This window comes from Vanellus vanellus (genome assembly GCF_965231255.1).
Source record: "Vanellus vanellus genome assembly, chromosome: 22".
NCBI lineage: Eukaryota > Metazoa > Chordata > Aves > Charadriiformes > Charadriidae > Vanellus > Vanellus vanellus.
The window spans coordinates 3,860,583-3,878,841 of NC_138927.1; the positions used below are offsets into that span (position 1 = coordinate 3,860,583).

The 18,259-nt window shown below is 65.2% G+C and overlaps 2 protein-coding genes across 2 annotated transcripts; both read right to left on the reverse strand.

Moving 5' to 3' along the window:
• Positions 1–3,790: 3,790 nt before the first annotated feature.
• LOC309680663 (digestive cysteine proteinase 1-like) lies at positions 3,791–7,849 on the reverse strand (the record flags this gene model as incomplete). The annotated part of the gene is made up of 11 exons (XM_082494334.1): positions 3,791–3,978; positions 4,172–4,361; positions 4,618–4,779; positions 4,874–4,965; positions 5,110–5,303; positions 5,411–5,612; positions 6,111–6,351; positions 6,647–6,819; positions 6,977–7,069; positions 7,211–7,270; positions 7,801–7,849. The coding sequence occupies 11 exons, from the start codon at positions 7,847–7,849 to the stop codon at positions 3,791–3,793; spliced, it is 1,644 nt and encodes a 547-aa protein (XP_082350460.1).
• Positions 7,850–9,497: 1,648 nt separating this feature from the next.
• Positions 9,498–15,307, reverse strand: LOC309680424 (digestive cysteine proteinase 1-like; the record flags this gene model as incomplete). The annotated part of the gene is made up of 11 exons (XM_082494035.1): positions 9,498–9,819; positions 10,034–10,223; positions 10,871–11,032; positions 11,129–11,220; positions 11,734–11,927; positions 12,063–12,258; positions 12,338–12,581; positions 13,386–13,558; positions 13,664–13,756; positions 14,012–14,071; positions 15,256–15,307. 11 exons carry the CDS (start codon positions 15,305–15,307, stop codon positions 9,632–9,634), a joined length of 1,644 nt encoding a protein of 547 aa, XP_082350161.1. The 3' UTR covers positions 9,498–9,631.
• Between the last annotated feature and the right edge of the window lie 2,952 nt (positions 15,308–18,259).

Sequence of the window (18,259 nt, forward strand, 5' to 3'; positions counted from 1 at the left end):
CTAAAACCTCAGGGCTCTGCAACACGTGTCCTTTCCCTCCGTGAACCGCCCGGCTCTGTCCTGACCCATCTCCAGAGCCCCGGGACCCCCTTCCCCAGGGTGTAGCAGTGGTGGTGGGAGCTCATGATCAGCCCCTCCGGGTCATCTGGAGCGTTTGGAAGCCAAGAAGTTGCCAAAGCAAGTTTGATTCAGCTGCTGTTCTTTGACACCGCCTGTGGTTCTCCGTAAATCACTAACAGATAATATTTTCATATTCTGGCTCTCTCCATGTCCCCTGCTTTCTGAATAATTACCTTGTTTTGTGCGAGCCGTAAGAGGTTTTCACAGATAATTCATCCAGCGCTGAAAGGCAGCCAGTTTTGGGGCTGGAGCGCATTTTCTGGCCACCTGGCATTGCTGCACAGAGGTCTGCGCTGGAGCGCAGCTGCCTCCGGAGGGAAGCGCCGTATCCAGGACAGCCGAGGGCAGGGCGAAAAAAAAAAAAAAAAAAAAAAAAAAATCAGAAAAAACCCAACAAACCAAACCCCAAACCCAGCTGAAATCCCAGCCGCCCTTCCTCGGAGAATAATTGAGCTTGGCAACCTCAGCCCACCCTGAATTTCTGGATGTGTGGACAGATTGATCCCGCCGATCTGGATGCTCTCACCCACAGAAAGGCCGTTTCACTGGAAACAAAAACACCTTCTCGGGAGCTGTTTGCGGCGCTGTGCTCTGTCTCAGCTCGCTCCCCGTGTCCTGGCCGGCGCTGGGCCCTGCGAGAGCGGGTGGGTCGGAGCTCAGCGCGGAGAGCTGGGATCGCCCCAAGATTCCCATCCCCATCCCAGGGGATGAGTTGCTCCGGGGCGGGCAGGAGGAGCGATGGTCACTCTGCCAGCTTATATCTCAGCCGCTCCCAGAACCAGGCCACCAAAGATGTTGGGTAGTCACTGAGCGCCACTGGTCCTCAATGAGACAACGTCAGCAGCCCTGGTCTACAGCTTCCATCGCCCTGATGGAGAGCGCGATGTCCTCGCCTTTTATACGGGCTGGGAGGGGCATCAGCATCTCCGTCTTCACCATAGACAGAGGTGTTGTTGAGGTGAAAGCCGCGGTTAGGGATGCTCGCCTGGGAGGCCATGACTTTGACAACCATTTGGTGAGCATTTTCACGGATGAATTCTTAAAGAAGCATCAAGAGAGCGTCAGGCGGGGCGGATGAGCTGTTTGGAGGCTCAGGAAAGCCTACGAGGTGGCCAAAGGGACTCCCATCTCCAGCATGAAAGCCACCATCAGCTTGGACTGCCTTCAAGGGATCAACTTGCAGGCAGACATGACCCGTGCCCAGTTACGAGCACCTGAGCACCAACCTCTTGGTTGGCAGATGCCAAGAAGGGGTGGCTGAACAAGGGGGAGACCCTGAAGGTGACAGAGGGCCAGGAGAAATACCGAATAGAGGGCATGGCGCAGGACTGGAAGCTGGCTGCCAAGGACTACCTCCAGTCCTGTGCTTTCAGCGTGGAGCTGACCTCTGGAGACATCTTGAGCTACTTCACCCTGCAGACCACCGAGAAGATGGGACCCTCAAGGGGGCATATGGGAGGTAGGTGCCAAATCTTCTCGGCTTTCACTCTCCAGGCAGTGCTCTCGCTCCCCATAAAGCACCAGCCTCGGCTGATATTTCACCATCTCGGTATGAAATTTGGGGAGTTTCCCCCATAACCCAGCATTTCCAGCTTGCCAGCCCTGCAGGCAATGTGCCTCTTCCAGAAGAAACCTTAAATGCACGCCTTTAGGCCAGCTTTGCTTTCAATAAAACACCAGGTTCAGGGTGGCTGTTCTTTGCTGCGCTCGGCAAAACCTGGAGCGACTCGGAGGTTCGGGTGTCGAGGGAAGTCTGGAGGTCGCAGCTCAGCCGGGCTGGGAGCCAGAACCCAAGGCTGGCTCTGGGAACAGCAAACCTCTCCTCAGGTACGTCCTTTTGTATTTTCTCCTTTTTCAAATAGAATAAATGAAAAAAAAAAAAAAAAAAAAAAAAAATCTAAGTTCCCAGCCATCCTTAGCTACCCACGCTCAGAACTGCTATCCCTAATGCCGCAAATGCAAAATTTCAGGCTCCTGCTAAACGCTTCCTGGGGGTGCAAAACCTCCAGCTCTCCGAGCCACCTGCGTGTTCGGCAGCGAATTCAGAACATCGCCTACCCGAAGGGAGCCTGAAAGTCACGGTTCCCTGAAAGTCAAAGCGTGTTTTATTGACCGCAGTCAAGAGAATCAAAGATCCGGAGACCTGGACTCCCACAGAATAAACCCCATTATTCCTGCGCGGTGATCGTTTCTCTCCCAGACGCGAATTCGAGTCAGCGCCCCTGCCGAGAATGATTAAAGACCACTTCAGAAATCAGTGCGGCAAATTGTAAAATAAGCAGGTGAACAAAGCGAAAGCAAACAAGAAAATATTATGACCTGCCACCCTCGATTGGGAGCAATCGCGTCGCCTGGAAGGAAACGCTGTTCCTCGGGTGCTGCCGGCCCGGCGCTCGCGGCGAGGAAACACGGCGGCTGAGCCCGGCCGTTTGCCACGCAAAATACGGGTTTTGCAAAATACGGGTGTAGCCATGGGGGGACGTCACTTCTCAGCTGCCAGAAACCCATTTGGGGGGAAGATGCAGCCCACGCACACACTGATACAAGCCAAGGCTGAGTTGGTTTTCTTTCTTCCCCCCTTTTGTAGGCTCCCTGCCCCACCTGCCTGGCTGTTAATTGGGCAAATTGGGAAGGCAGAGCCTGGTGGTGCCAACTGCTCCCACCTGGGAGCTCTGGGCTGTCCACCCACGCTGCCCGCCCGGCTCCGTCCCCAGGGTGGAGGTGAGCAGGGAACCGGAGCCCCCAGAATGAACCTTCACACCGTGCTGGTATCCAGCCTGGACATGCCAAGAGCAGCACTGACCCCGCCAAACCCTCGGCTCTCCCTCGGGATTCCCCGTAGCTGTGCAGGTTTGGGGTAAAGCGCTGGAGCAAGGGGAGGTGAGAGGAGCACCACAGCTCTGAGCCCGGCTGGTCCCGAGGAGGTTGGGCAAAACCCCCCTGAAACATCCCGGGTGAAATGAATTTTGGGTCTCCTTTGGGTCCGTTTGGGCTCCCTCCATCCTGGCGGCTGTTGGCAGCGAGCGTGGAAACCTCCAGGAGCTCTGCTTTCCCCCCCAGACGGCTGAGTCACCAAGCCATATAGGAGCCTGGAGAGAGGCTGAGGAGAGGACCGAGAGACACTGGGCACTGGGGACCACTCTCTCTGGCAGGGGCAGCTCCCTTGTCCCCGGTGTGATGCCGGCTGCCGGGATGGGGCAGAGTCCGGTTGGGAACAGGAGAGCCCTGAGCCCAGAGAGTGGATTCAGGCTCCCTCCCATCACTGGGGAAGGGGGTTCCAGCACTTCTGGGGGTGGCATTGAAAACTCGGGGGGTTAGGACACCGTAACTCCAACAGGGGTGAGCCTGGGCTGAGCACTGGGTGAAACTCATCACACAGAGGGCTGCAGAAGGTAGAAATGGCAAGGGCTGTGCTTGCTGGGGGACTGGCTGGGGAGGCAGAAGACACCCCAGCGTGGTGGACAGGATCACTTCTACAGGCTTTTATTGCCAAAATGGTAAAATTCCTCTCCAGAGGGCTGGGAGCATCCTCCAACCTCCCGGCTGAGCTGCCCCCCCTCTGCCCCACAACCACCTCCCGGGGCGCCACATCCCTCTGCCAGCCCTTCATCCACCTGGAGCTGCCCAGGGGGACACGGAGGGGACAGGGCGCACGTGGGGCTGTGTCTCGTCAGGCCAGGATGGGGAAGGAGGCGGCGGTGGCCACACCGCAGTTGTTGTCCTTCATGGCCATGAGGATGTAGCCATCGTTGCCCCAGTACGTGGACCAGGAGTTCTTGATGAGCCAGTAGCTCTTGCCGTGCAGGACCCCGTAGCCCACGGCCAGCACCGCGTGGTCCAGCGCCGACGTCTCATTTCCTGGCCGGGAGGAGAGAAGAAAACGGAGACATCTCAGTCCCCATCCTGTGGAGCTGCAGGTGGTCCCCGATGCAGAGAGTGGCCCCGTACCCACCTTAGTGGGGGGGGGGGGTAAATCCCACCCTGCCAACATTTTTGCCTATCCCAGCCCCAACAAGCGGGACACGGGGCATCCTGAGTCCACGGCACTCACCGCAGAGGGGCTCCTCATAGACGCCGTTGGCGTAGAAGGCGAAGGACTTGTGCGAGGCGTCGATGTTGACGGCCACGGGGCCGTGCTTGACCAGCGCAGCCTTCAGCGCCGTGGCACTGCCCGGCTCCATGCTGGCGTAGCCGGCCAGCTGGGCCACCATCTCTGACTGGTTGCAGTGGCAGTAGCCATTCTGGAGGGGGGGGTGGGGAGGTGAGGCTGAGGTGGCACCGGGGTCCCGGGGCAGGTGGGGGGGGGGGGGGTCTGACCCCCCCCCGGCGAGAGGGAAGGAGGGAGGGGGGCAGCTCCGATGGAGCATCCATAAACGAAAGTAGAGCCTCCACCCGCTGCCCAAGGGGTGACGGCTGATCTGGGAGAGCCTGGGGGGGGAGGATTGGGGAGGGGGTGGCACTGCACCCCCCTCCCCCGAGCGGCGCTGCCCCCTTTACCTGCCCCAGGTAGGGCCCGTAGGACTCGGTGCTGGCGATGCCGCCGTGTTTCTTGATCCACTCGTAGGCTCGCCACTCCTCGCCCCCATCGCAGGCGTAGTTCCCGAAGCCCCAGGAGCAGTCGATGAGGACTTGTTGGGACAGGGGGGTCAGCACGCCGGTCTGCGGGGGTCGGGGGGGACACACGCTGTAGGGCCGGGGCCGGGCACCATCCAGGCGCCGCGGGCATCCCTATGGGGCACAGCCCCGCTCCCACCTTGAGGAAGAGGGCGCCCTCCATCGCGCCCGTCGTAGCGAAGCTCCAGCAGGACCCGCAGACAGCCTGGTCCTTCACGGGGGTCACGGCGCCTGGGGGACAGCGGGATGGGGACACGTTTCACAGAGCAGCGGCGGATGTTGGCCATCCCCAGGCAAAGCCCGGTGTGCCCAGCTGGCCCCCAGCCTCCCGCACCCTCCGGGCTTGCGCACCGGTGGCACCGGCTCCCTCCTCACCATACAGCCGCCAGTCGAGGCTCTCGGGCAGGATGAGGCCGGCGTAGAGCTCGGTGGGGAAGGGCTGCCCGTTGTTGGGAGCCCCGCTGCGGCGGCGGCCCCGCAGGGCGGCCAGCTCTTGGGGCGTGCGGTCGGCCAGGTGGTTGAGCGCCAGCGTGTAGGAGAGCGCGGCGCGGTTCCTCGAGTGCACGAACCTGCGGCAGAGCAGAGCGAGAGATGCGGCGAGAAGGGACCGGGGACCACGTTGGCCACCCCATCCCTGAGCGTCCCCCCCACCCCCCTCCGCCCCGGCATCCCGTACCGCATGTTATGGATGAAGGTGCGCTTGCGATGCTCGTGCTCCTCCTCGCTGCCGTAACTCTTCCCGAACCGCTCTTTGTAGCGGTGGAAGAGGTGGTGGTGGACGTGGTCTGTCTCCGGCGCCCTCCCCACAAACTCCTGCATGGGGTTGGCCACGATGCGGTGCTCGGGGCCGGCCGCGGGCCACTGCTCACACTGCACCCCTGCCACGAGGCACGGACGACGGCTGACGCCTCCCGAGCCGGGATGGGCTTTCCCGGTCCCCCAACCGGGGTGCACAGCATGGTCACCCCCAAACCCATCGGGGCTGTCCATCCCGTATAGACACGTGCACGCAGGGGGGATCTGCACCCACCCCAGAGCCGGCTCCCGAGCACCCACAATCCCACCCAACACCCTGTGCTCCGGTACGGAGGAGCCGGTACTGGCAAATCACCCGCATCACCCCAGCTATCACCATTAATTACATTTCTCCTTTTTTTTAGAATTCCATTTCTACTTTTTCTCCCAGCCCAATCAATTCACCTAAATTCTCAAGCCCTTAGGAGAAAAAAAAAAAAAACCTAACAAAAAACCCAAACCAACAAAAACCAAACCAACCAACCAAAGAAAAAAACAGATTAAAAAGGTGGAAGTGGTGCTGCGTTTTGGTGGCAGCACCGGCCGCAGGCTGGGCTGCACGGTGACCGGGGGACACTCACCCTCGGGGAGACGGAAGATGCTGGGGGGGAAGCGGTGGCTGAAGGAGGAGTAGTCGATCTCGTACTTGTCGTAGTGGGAGCCCAGGAGGCTGTTGAAGCCACGCACCTCGTAGTGCAGGGGTAGGGGGCCGCGGGCCGAGCTGCCCACCCGCAGCGTGTAGACGTTCTTCTTGTGGCCCCAGTAGGAGACGTTCTGCCAGACGGCGCAGCGCTGCCCGCGGAACCGCTCCTCCCGCACCCACTGGAGACAGCGCACGTGTCGGCGACCACGGTGCCGCATCGGCACCTCGCCCCGGGTGGGCTGGGGCACCCCACAGTGATGGCACCCCATCCTGCATTCATGCCACACTGGATGCGTTCCCTCCACCTCCATCACCCATGGCCACATCCGACCTCGTATTTACCCATTCCCAGCCAGGGAAGGCTGCTCTGCCCTCGCAGGGAGGTAGATGTCACACATCCTGTACCCACAGGGGGGTCCCTCATCCCATCCCCCACCCCATCCTGCATCCTGGAGAACCATGCCCAGCGCTCACCTTGAAGTTCTCCAGGTTGGGGAAGACACTCTGCGGGGTGATGAGGTCCCCGTCGGTGCCGTTGATGCGGAAGCACTTGCGGACGTTGACCTCCGTCTCGGTGGTCTCGGGAGTCACCTTGAAGCTGGCGCCGAAGGGCTCGATGGAGCCAAACTGGTAGGTGACCACTTGGCCTGGGGATGGGGACGGCGCTAAGGTCAAGCCGAGCTCCCGGCTCCTGACGTGGTGGTGGCTCCCAGGGCTTTGCTGGGGCACCCGAAGGTGCTGGGGCAGAAGGAGGGGGATGGTGAAGGGTCGGGGGGAGGGGGGTGGAGCCCTTTCTGCACCCACCGCCGTAGTACTCGATGCGGCTCTTCCCCCCGGTGAGGTTGTACCAGGCTTCGAAGGGCTCCCTGATCTCCGCGTAGGGCAGGCTGATGACTCCTGCGGGCACAGGGGGACCGGGATCGGGGGGGGTTGCAGGGCAGGGAGCACCCCGGGACCCCGCGGCATCACCCCCTACTCCCACCCACGGCCACCGCCGGTGGCACCGTCCCAGAGGGATGCCCCGTCCCTGAGCGGTACCTGTGACGTGGTAGATGTCCCCAAACGTGGGCGTCTCCAGAGGAGCTTTGCACTCTACTCCTGGAAGAAAACCAAAACCAAACCGCAACCCCCCTTTACGCTGCTGCTGCCCCACCTCTCCGTGGCAGGGGCTGGCAGCGGCGCTGGTCCCCGGCTTGGTGTCCTGTGGGAGAGGGGGACGGACCCGGGGGGGCCCATGCTGGTGGCAGGGCTGGGGAGGGGTCCCACCTGACCGGGGGTCCCCAAGCCAGTGGTCCCCACTCCTCCACCAGCCCTCTGGCTGACCCGGAGCCCCCCCGCATATCTCCCTGGGGCGCGACCAGCTCGGGGGCAACCCAAAGCCCCCACGCGTGCCCCAGGCTGTGGGGGGCAACCATATGAACCCCCCACATGCCACGCACAGAAGCGTGCCCTGTGCTCCGGGCACGGGGACAGGGACAGAGCAGCCCCCTCCCGGCGCAAGGACCCCCACAACAGCCCAGGACCGCCGCAGTGCCCAGGCTGAGGGGCACGATGGCATCACCCCATCATGGGGGCACTGCCTCCGTGTGTCGTCTCCCTCCCCGAGCTCAGCCAGAGCGGATGCTCACCCAGCAGCACGGCAGCCCCCAGCACCAGCAGCGCCCCCAGCCCCTCCATCCTGCGGCCCCCCCAGCCCACGCTGCTGCCCTGCGCCCACGGGGGGCTTAAATACCGCTGGTGGGCGGGCAGGGAGCTGCGGGCAGCCAACAGGGAGAGCCTCGTCCTTCCCTAAGCTGGGGCTACACCAAGGGGAAGGTGGGGCTTTATATTGCCCCCCCCGGGCACCCATGGGTGCCTTTCCCACCCACACCAGGGTGGGTGCCGATACCATGTGCTCACAAGGCTCGGGGGGGGGGGGGGGGAAAGCAGGGTAGGACCCAGACGCTGGTGGGCACTGGTACCCCATGGCCACGGGGACATGGACTGGGGTCCCGGTGGTGGGTGCCGGGGGTGTCCCTGCGCTCCCACCCCACTCCGCGTGGCGGTTTGGGGTCAGGCTTTGCCGCATACTGCGGGCACGGGGAGCATCCGCAAAACCCTGGGGGCAAGGAGGGGCGGCGAGACCCTGCCTTGCACCCCAAAAACCCTCTGGGCACTCCTGGGACAGGAGCCGAGGTGTCCCCACCAACGGCAGCGCTGGGCAGTCGTGGGGAGATGGGAACCGTTCGCATCCCTGCATCCTTCTGGATAAACCAGCGGGGCAAGCCCAGGACTGCAATTAGGGGGGTTTTAATTGGGAAAGGGGGAAAGATGCAGACAAAATGTCAGGAGCTATGTTGGAAAAAAAAAAAAAACAACAAACCAGAGGCCGGGGGAAGGAGAGCAGCGCTGTCACCGCGGCGGAGTGGCCTTCACCCCCTCCCGCTTGCTGCGTGTCCAGCTGGCCCCCAGCCCAAGGTGACAGCAAGCGGCCGCGGGGGCCGCCCGAGCCCAAAACAAAGCCGATAAGGGCTCGGCCTGGGCTGGCTGCGCGTGCCACCGGGGACGAGCCGGGTGGGAATTCGGCTGCAGCCTTGGGCTGATGCTGTAGCAACCCCCCCCCCCCACCTCCCTGGGGACCACCGCCGCTGCCCCCCAGCAGAGATGGGAGACCACCGGGGTCAGGAGGGCAGAGAGACTTTCCCACCCTGTTTGCAGCATCCTCATGCACTGACACCCCCCCTCCTCCTCGCCCAGGAGGGCTCGAATCCAAACTGGGAGCAGCCAGGGGAGCCATGGCCGGGGCGTAAAGTGCCTTTCCCTGGGAGGGGGGGGGATCAGCCCCCTGGGGTGAAGGGGAGCCTGGCTCATGGCATCGGTGCCATCCCTACCCGTAGCCACAACAGGGACGGGGGCAGTGGGGCAGAGGGTGGATGCTTTCCCCACCACCACCACCACCACCACCACCACCCCCCCCCGATTCCAACACCCCACGCCAGGAATTTCTCATCTCAGCAGAAATCCCTGGGGTTGTTTGTGCTCCGCCTCGAGAGATAGGGCTGGAAAAGCCGCTCCCCTCGCCCTGGGTGTCTGGGGCTGTCTGCGAGAGCCAACCGGCTCTGCCAAGAAGGCACCGTCCCCTCCCCGGGAGGCTCCTGCCACCCCACGGGACAGAGAAAACAAGCCTGGGGACAGGGACCTGCACCAGGGATGGATGTGTCCCACACTGTGGGTCGAGGGGGCAGAGCCGGGCGGGCAGCAGTGGAATCCCTCCTGTAGAAGCAAAGCGGTATTTTTCCGGGATCTTTATTGGCGAGCTCACAGCCGGGTCCTCATCCAGCCCCTCGTCCGGCACCCCCTGGCCCTGTCCCACTGTGTCCCCGGCTTCCTCATGTGCCATGGCTCACACCGAAGGGGCCGATCCAGGGATGGGTGCTGAGAGCATCGCCAAGGGCTCTCCCCGCAGAGCCGAGAGGTGGCTCAGGCCAGGATGGGGTAGGTGGCTTCGGTGGCCACGCCGCAGTTGTTGTCCTTCATGGCCATGAGGATGTAGCCGTCGTTGCCCCAATACGTGGACCAGGAGTTCTTGATGAGCCAGTAGGTCTCTCCCTGCAGGACCCCGTAGCCCACGGCCAGCACCGCGTGATCCAGCTCTCCCGGCTTGTTCGCTGCAGGGAACAACACGGGACACGGCTCGTCCAGAGAACATCCCTGTCTGGAGAGCATCCCTGCTCCTGGAGCTGCTGGCAGCGCTGGGGGCGACTGAAAGTTCCCTCTTCCACCCCTGCCCAAGCTGCTCAACAAGGAGGAGGGGACCGCAGGTGTCCTGGCACCTCCCTGGGCGCCCAGGTCCTCCCGTGCCCCATGTGCCACCCCACTCACCGCACTTGGGCTCATAGTAGACACCGTTGGAGTAGAAGGAGAAGGTCTTGTGCGAGGCATCGATGCTGACGGCCACGGGGCCGTGCTTGTAGATGGCAGCTTTGACGGCCGTGATGTTGCCCGAGGTGACGTTGACATAGCCCGTGATCTTGGCCAGCATCTCAGACTGGTTGTAGTGGCACAAGCCATTCTGCGACACCCAGGAGGGGGGGGGGGGGGACACATACTACGTCATCCGGATCCCCCCCCCAGGTCCCCTCGCTGGCGTCCTGCCCACCGTGGCTGCCCCCGTGCAGCTCTGCTCTGATGCTGGGAGTGATCTGGGACTCGGGCTGTGACGGCATCCCGGCTCTGGTCCCTCTGTCCTCCCTTGCCCGCCGCGGTGGGGACATTTTCCCGGTTGCTGCAGGGACACAGCGTCACCCGCGCGCAGCGCAGGGAGCTGCCTCTGCACCCCAAGCCCTGGGGGGGGCTGTTGCCTGCGTCCTGCAGCCACGTCCCTGTCTCCGGGGCAGCCCTGCTCCATCCCCGCACCCCGGGGTACGGAGGGACCCGTGGCACCACCCGTGGGTGGAGGAGCCTTGTCCCTGTTTTGCAAGAGGAGAAACTGAGGCACGCGGTGATGAAAGCGCCCGGCTGAGCCCTGGGGCTTGGCTTGGGACCGCGCTGTGAACCGCGGGGGACCTGGTGCCATGGGAACGAGGTGACGTCCCCATCTCCGGAACCTCTTAGCACCTCCGATCGATCCTGATCGCCCCACCGTGGCTTTAAAGTCCGGCCCGGGGAGAGCATCCCGAGACCCGGGGGACCCCGGCAGGGACACGGGGCCACCCTTACCTGTCCCTTGTAGGTGCCGTAGGACTCGGTGCTGGCGATGCCGCCGTGTTTCTTGATCCACTCGTAGGCTCGCCACTCCTCGCCCCCATCGCAGGCGTAGTTCCCGAAGCCCCAGGAGCAGTCGATGAGGACTTGTTGGGACAGGGGGGTCAGCACGCCGGTCTGCGGGGGGGGGGGGGGTGGGACACGCTGTAGGGCCGGGGCCGGGCACCATCCAGGCGCCGCGGGCATCCCTATGGGGCACAGCCCCGCTCCCACCTTGAGGAAGAGGGCGCCCTCCATCGCGCCCGTCGTAGCGAAGCTCCAGCAGGACCCGCAGACAGCCTGGTCCTTCACGGGGGTCACGGCGCCTGGGGGACAGCGGGATGGGGGGTGAGAGGCTGGGGTGGCCCCAGGGATGGAGGGAAACTGAGGCAGGAGGCGAGGACTCGCTGTGCTCCCAGAGGCAGCGCAGACAGAGATCGGTGCTAATCGGGGGGGGCGGGGGGGGGGGGAGGGGGCAAATGCACCAGCAAACCTGCGGGAGCTCTGCCCTTGGGCTGGGGCAAGTTCTGGGGGTGTCGCTTCCAGCTGACGGGGACATGGGGGAAGCCAGATGTGACATCTGAAGCCACATCTGTCCCCGGGGGTAGCAGATCAAGCGAGGGCCAAGTGCCGACCGAGCTGCCTTTTGCCAGATCAGCCCTTCTCCCACCTTCCAGTCGCCGAGCAGAGCGGGGGGCCGCCGGAAGGTGCGGGTCCCAAGGGACAGCGGTGTCCCCAGCGCGGTGCCGGCTCTGCTGGCGCATCGCAGCCTCCCACCCCCCACCCCCCCCTCCCGGCGAGACATCCCCCCCTCTCTTTTTCCCTGACCCCGCACCTACCGTACATGCGCCAGTCGAGGCTCTCGGGCAGGATGAGGCCGGCGTAGAGCTCGGTGGGGAAGGGCTGCCCGTTGTTGGGAGCCCCGCTGCGGCGGCGGCCCCGCAGGGCGGCCAGTTCTTGGGGCGTGCGGTCGGCCAGGTGGTTGAGTGCCAGCGTGTAGGAGAGCGCGGCGCGGTTCCTCGAGTGCACGAACCTGCCGGCGTGGCACCGCCGGCATCAGCCGGCACCGATGCTGCCTCCCACTGTGACCCCCCAGGGATGGGGAGCACCTCCAGAGAGGTCGGCAATGCCCCCCCTCCCTCTCTCCCTCCGCCTTGTCTGCCTGTACCTCATGTTGTGCACGAAGATGCTCTGCCTGTGCTCCAGCTCCCGCGCGGAGCCGTACCGCCGCCCCAACCGCCTGCGGTAGTGGTGGAAGACCTCATGGGCCCAGGGTTGGTGCCGTCCCACCAGGTCCTCCATGGGGTTCGCCAGCACCCGGTGCTCCGCCGAGCTCCCCGGCAGGACCCCGCACTTCTTCGTCTCTGGGGAGCGAGGAGGGGGGGGGATGCCATCAGCCCGAACCCCGCCGGCAGGATGAGGGGGGGCCCCAACCCGGCTCACCGTTGACGGGGAGGTCGAAGATGGAGGGAGGGAAGCTGTTGTCGAAGTCGGTGTAGGAGATCTCGTACTTGTCGTAGTGGGAGCCCAGCAGGCTGTTGTAGCCCCGCATCTCGTAGTGGACGGGGGCCACCCCGCAGCTGGAGTTGGTCACCCACAGGGTGTAGACGTTCTTCTTCTGCGCCCAGCGGGTGACGTTCTGCCAGACGGCGCAGTACCGGCCCCGGTAGTACTCCTCCCGCAGGAACTGGGGGGGAGGGGGGGGGAGGAATGCGGCATCAGGGATGGGGGCTCTGGGTGGGGACCCCACATCACCTCCCTTGGACTTGCTCCTTCCCACCCAGTGCCTTCGCAGCAGCCCAGTACTCCCAGTGCACGTACAGCGCCTTGCACCAGCCCGCACCGGGCTCTATCCGGTGACTACACAGCCATGTGTGAGGGTGGAAAGCGGGGTGAGGATTCGGGATGCAAGACGGGACAGACCCCCTGTCCCCTTCAGCAGTGCCCTGGGGACACTCCGCCACACACACTGCTCTATGTGCACCCGTGGAGGGGGGGGGGGGAGGCCTGGCTGTACCCCCCCTCCAAAACCCCCCAGGTTTTTCCTGCTTGTTTCCAAGCTCTCGCCCTGTCGGCACGCGTCCGGCTCCATGTCCGGCTTGGTGACATCTTGCTGTCCCCCATCGCTCCCGCGCTGCGCCCCTCCTGCTGTGCCCAGCCCTGCCGGAGACCGGGGCCGGCGGGAGCTGAGCTGCCGTGCAGCGACTTGCCCGAACCTTCCCGAAACGCCGGCGTTCGTGTGGGCTGCGACACGTCCCAACACGGCTGCTGGGGTTGGGAAAGGAGCCGGCAGTCCGGCCCCGATCCGGGTGGAGGAGTGACCCTCCCTGCGCCCCGGGGTGCGGGGACACGTCCTGGCCTGTCCCAGCACCCTGAATCCCACCCCCCCCCCCCGGGATGGAGAGGAGCATCTCCAGCTGCCCGGTACTCCCCCCCAGAGCCTGAAGATGCTTCGGGCAGCGGGTGGGATCCGGGCTCCGGCGTTTCTCACCTTGAAGCCATCAAGGGTGGGGAAGACGCTCTGAGCTTTGACCACGTCCTCCTTGGAGCCGGGCAGCTGGAAACATTTTCGGGTGTTCACCTCCTTCTCGGTGGTCTCCGGCGTGATCTTGTACCGCATCCCGTAGGGTTTCACCGCCGCCAGCTGGTAGGTTATCACCTGCCCTGCGCCAGCGGGAAGGGGGAAACTGAGGCACGGTGGTCCTGCCCGCCTCCTCCCCTTGCGCGGGGCCGGGGCCGGGGCAGGATGGGCGCAGTCCGCCTGCGTACCCTCGTAATACTGGATCCGGCTCTTGTTCCCCGTCAGGTTGTACCAGGCTTCGAAGGGCTCCTCGATCTCAGCGTAGGGCAGGTTAATGACGCCTGCGGGGGTCCCCGGCACAGGACACGGGTTGACCCCAAAGCCTCAGCACCCCCACATCCCTCCCCGAGCCCCCCCAGCACCCGCAGAGGGTGCAGACCCGAACTGCTGTCCCCACGGGTGCTGAGGCGAGGAGAGGCACCCGGCTGTGGGAAGCTGCCCCAGTTTGGCACTGGCACAGCCTGGTCCTGCCCAATGCTGAGCATCCTCCGCTTCCCTCCCCCCCGCCCCCCCCCCGCACTGCGGGGTCCCCTTACCTCGGACGTGGTAGATGGAGCCGAACTGAGGGGGTGAGCGGGAGAGCCCATAGTCCTGTCCTGGAAGGCAGAGAGGGGTGGGGGTGAGTGGGGGCTGTCCCCCCCCCCCCCCATGGCCGAGCAGGGGAGGGGGCAGGGTGCTGCCCGAGCCAGTGCCCCCCATCCCTGCAGCCCCTCCAGCGCAGGGGGGGGTTGGCCAAAAGCAGCTCCACGAGCCCAGCGGTGACACACGCAAAGGATGCCGAGGCGCTGACACCCTCCCAGGGCCAAATCCAGGGTTGGGACCGCGTCCCGACCTATTGCCACCCCGCGATGTGGCACCCCCAGGGAACCCCAACTGCTGGGGTGGTGTCCCCGTGGGACGCGGTGCCACCCCAGGGCTGGCGGCCGTGGCTTTGGGTGATATTTCCAAGGGGGGAACGCAGCCAAGCTGTTCCCCGACAAGCAGGGCACGGGTGAGGGGTGCTGGGGAGCCAACTGGTCCCACCGGGTGTCTCCCAGTGACCTCCTCACCCCCCACCCCCCCCGGGGCTCCCAGCTTGTGCAACCCCACGCCAACACACCCGCCGCTGGGAATGGGCTTTTCTCTCCATCAGCATCTTCCTCCTCCCCGGCAGCGATCCGGCAGCGCCTGCCCCATTCCCAGCCCCGGGCAACTGGGACCAGACCACCCTGCTCTGCTTCCGCACCCGAAACCTGGGGCAGGCAGGGACGGGCAGCCCCCGCTGCCTGCACCCCGGGCTGTCCCCATGGGTGCCCATCACACCCTGGGGTCTGGGTACCCACAGGCGGTGCCCGGGGAGGGGGGGGGGCGGGGGGGAGCAGGAGGAGCAGTGATGGATCCAGCAACCCCACAACCCTGCTCGGCTTTACACCCACACGGGAACGGGGTCCTGTGGGGGGCACGGTGTCCCCGCTGTCCCCTCCCGCTGCTCCCAGCGGCAGCCTGCAAAGCCAGGGCATGGCTTGGGCTTGCGCGCCTGTTAAAGCCCACCCGACTGGATTTAGCCCTATTTTCGCCCCCCACAGCCCCGCCAACCCCTCGAGGCACGTCCTCCCCCCGCTTTGCCACCCTAACTCCTCTCTTTTGGGGGGAACTGCAAATTTAGGGGACCCAACAAGGCAGAAACCACTTCCCCAGCCCGCCCCGCGTTCCCGGCACTGCGGCAAGCGAGGCGAGACCCGCCTGGGTACCCCCAGTTCCCATGGGGGACCAGTCCCCGGGGTGGGGGGGACACACTCACCCCGGACGGCGATGCAGAGCGCAGAGGCCGCGAGCCAGCGCAGAACACCCATCCTCGCCGCCCCGGCTCGCCCGGCACCGGCTCTCTCACCTTTAAGCCGGAGCCGATGGCGGCGAAACCCGGTAGAGCCAATGCCGAAATCGGGGCCCTCCCCGGAGGAGGGAAGGAACCAGCATCATGTGGTGGCTGGCGGGGGGCCGGGCACCCCCGGGGTGCTGGTCGGGGAGAGCGTGTCTCGGCACGGAGGGCGACGATGGAGCAACGCCGGGTGCTGCGGGGCGACGGGAGGTGCAGGATGAGCCCCAAAGAGCGGCGTGGTGGGGAGGGTGCAGACCGGGGGAGGGGGGCAATGGGGTGTTTGGGGATGTGAGTGTGTCCCCCCCACCACACCTCCTTGTGCAGGGGTGTAAAGGGAGAGCGTCCGCAGCTCTTCGCCAGGCAGCCCTGACGCCGGGGTGATGGGCAGCAGGCAGCGCCCTAGCAGAGGGCCAGGGCTGCGAGCGGCTGGGCATTAATTAACAAACCAGGCTCTGGGACTGGGAGCACTGGGAAGCCTTTGCTGGGGGGGGGGTTGGAGGGGAGAAGGGCTGAGCCAGCCATGGGGGACCCCCCCTCCAGCCAGCCCCGAGGGGACGGGCTGAGCCACCCCAGGGCTGGGGCAGAGGGCTGGAAATGATGTGTGTCACCCCTCGGCCTCTCTGACCGCAAAGAGGGAAACTGAGGCACGGGGAGGGGGGGCGGGGGAAGAGACACACGGACAGCCGGGCTGAAGGGGAGAGCCTCGTCTAGCAAAGCAAGGGAGCGTTTCCTCCAGCGACACAGGGAAACCACCCACCTTCCCCCCCCCTTTACCTGCCTCCGGGGGCTTTGGGGGTCCCCTATGCCACGCTGCTGGGGCTTCAGTCTCCCCAAGCAGTGGGGGCAGAGATGGGGATGCTCCTGGGGGGGGGGCGGATTTATATACCACCCCCTGCCCTATTTCCATCCCGCACACAGGGAGCGGGCGAGGAGCCCTCTTGGCAAGGCTGCCCCCCACCCCCCCAGGGGATGCCCCATGCCAGGCTGTGACCCCCAGGGATGGGGCACCCCACGGCAGCCCCTCTCCCCACGGTTTGCCAGACCCGCCACGTGCTGCCTGCTCCCGGGGGACGGGTGTTGAGCATCTCTGACGCCCCAGCGACTGTGCTGCCTTATGCCAGAGCACCCTGCCGGGGGGGGGGGGGGGTGGGGGTAGGCAGGGCAGGGGGCGAGCCCCCTCCCAGGAGCTGAAGTCATCCAGAAACACCTGGGGCCACAATTTGGGAAGGCTCTTTGGGAGCCCAGGTGGAGCCCGGAGGGTCTCATCGCTCTGCCGGTGACTGCTGATGAGCCCGTCCCCGCTGTGCCCCGTCCCCTCCCAGGGACATGGGGCTGGCTCCATCCCCAGCAGGGTCTGAATGCCCTCCCCCCCCCAGTAAATCACAGAGAACCCCAAAAGCCCCCAAAACTGGGGGTAAAGTGGAGATGTGATCTGCACCACGAGTTGAGGGGGTGACAAGGCGAGCGTGGCATCAACCCAGGGGGCACGTCCCCATCCCGGTGGGGACCTGGGACCTCCACCGGCCCTGGCCCCCACTGTGAGAACAGGAAACACCGGGGTCAGACTCACCGTCACACAGGAAAGCGGTCAGCCTGCGAGAGCGAACCGCAGGGCGAGGAGGAGGAGGAGGAGGAGGAGGAAGGCTCCGGAGAGATGGGGAAGGACCCCCATCCACCAGCATGGCTGTGCAGGCTGAGCCGAGATGCAGCCAGCTCGGGGGGAGTGGGGGGGTGGGGGGAGCACGACCGCAGCCGCCTGTCCTCCCCGTGCACCTTCGCCCCCCCTCCCCGCCCTTGGGAGAACAGCCCCATGCCGGAAACTGCGGCCGGAGAGGGGCATAAAAATATCACAGCCCCTCACTGTCACTGTCCCCTGCGGTGGGAGGGCGGCTGGGGGCCGGGGGGGTGTGCAGGATGGGGTCTGAGTGATTGGTGTGTGTCCCCAGGGAGGGACCCCCACCGAGACCCCCTCGGTCCAGCGGTGAGGGTGTCGAAAGCTTGAGATGCTCTCTGCAGAGTGGGAGCCCAGGCAGGGCATGGGGGGGGGGGGAGGGGCTTAGCAGGGCGCAGGGGGGGTTAGCGGGGTGCTGGGGGGCTTAGCGGGGTGCTGGGGGGCTCACCCCCTCTCCCAGAGCTCATCCAAGTTTGCGGGTCGGTGCGACAGATGCCAAATCTTGGGATCTTCCCACCGGCAACTTTATCTGGACAAGGAGTAAATAAAGGGTCTGGTATCTGGTGGGCTATCGATGGCCACGGCAACTGCCTGAGCTAGCCAGGAGCTGTACCCCGTCCTGGGGGGGGACACAGTGGGAGCCCCCCAAAACACAGTCCCAAGCTCCCTGCCATCCACCGGGTAAGGTGGGCCGCTCGCCGCCCCTCCCCGGCTCTGCCCTGCCCCAAGTAGACCCCATCCCAGCGGAGCGGCAGCGGCGGCGGCGGCGGGGACCCCGCGGCGGGGAGGACGGGGCAGCCGCTGCGTGTGCTCTGCCGTCGGAGGGTCACCTCATTCCTGCCCCTCGCAGGGTCACAACCCCCCCCCCCCCTCCACTTGTCCCCTGCCCGGGGATGCTGACTCAGCATAGGGTGTCGGAGGGGGGCGGGGGGGATAGGGGGAGATGGGGTGATGCCAAGCTCCGTTTTGGGATGGGTGCGGGAGCTGGAGCCCACAGAGCCGGGTATCCCCACGCACCCCCTCCAACTCCCGGCAGGCAGAGCCCGGGGAGCCGCAGCGGTGTCCCCCAGTGCTGCTGGGGACCGGGGACCCCCCTGGTATCAACCTGTACCCACCCCCCCAACCCCCCACCAATGCCACCTCCATGGGCAGGCGGTGGGCCCCGGCGAGCGATGCCGGAGGGTGATGCGGCGGCCGCCCTGGCTGTGCCGGTTGGTACAATGAACCATTGCTGGGAGCGCTGGGAGGAAGGGG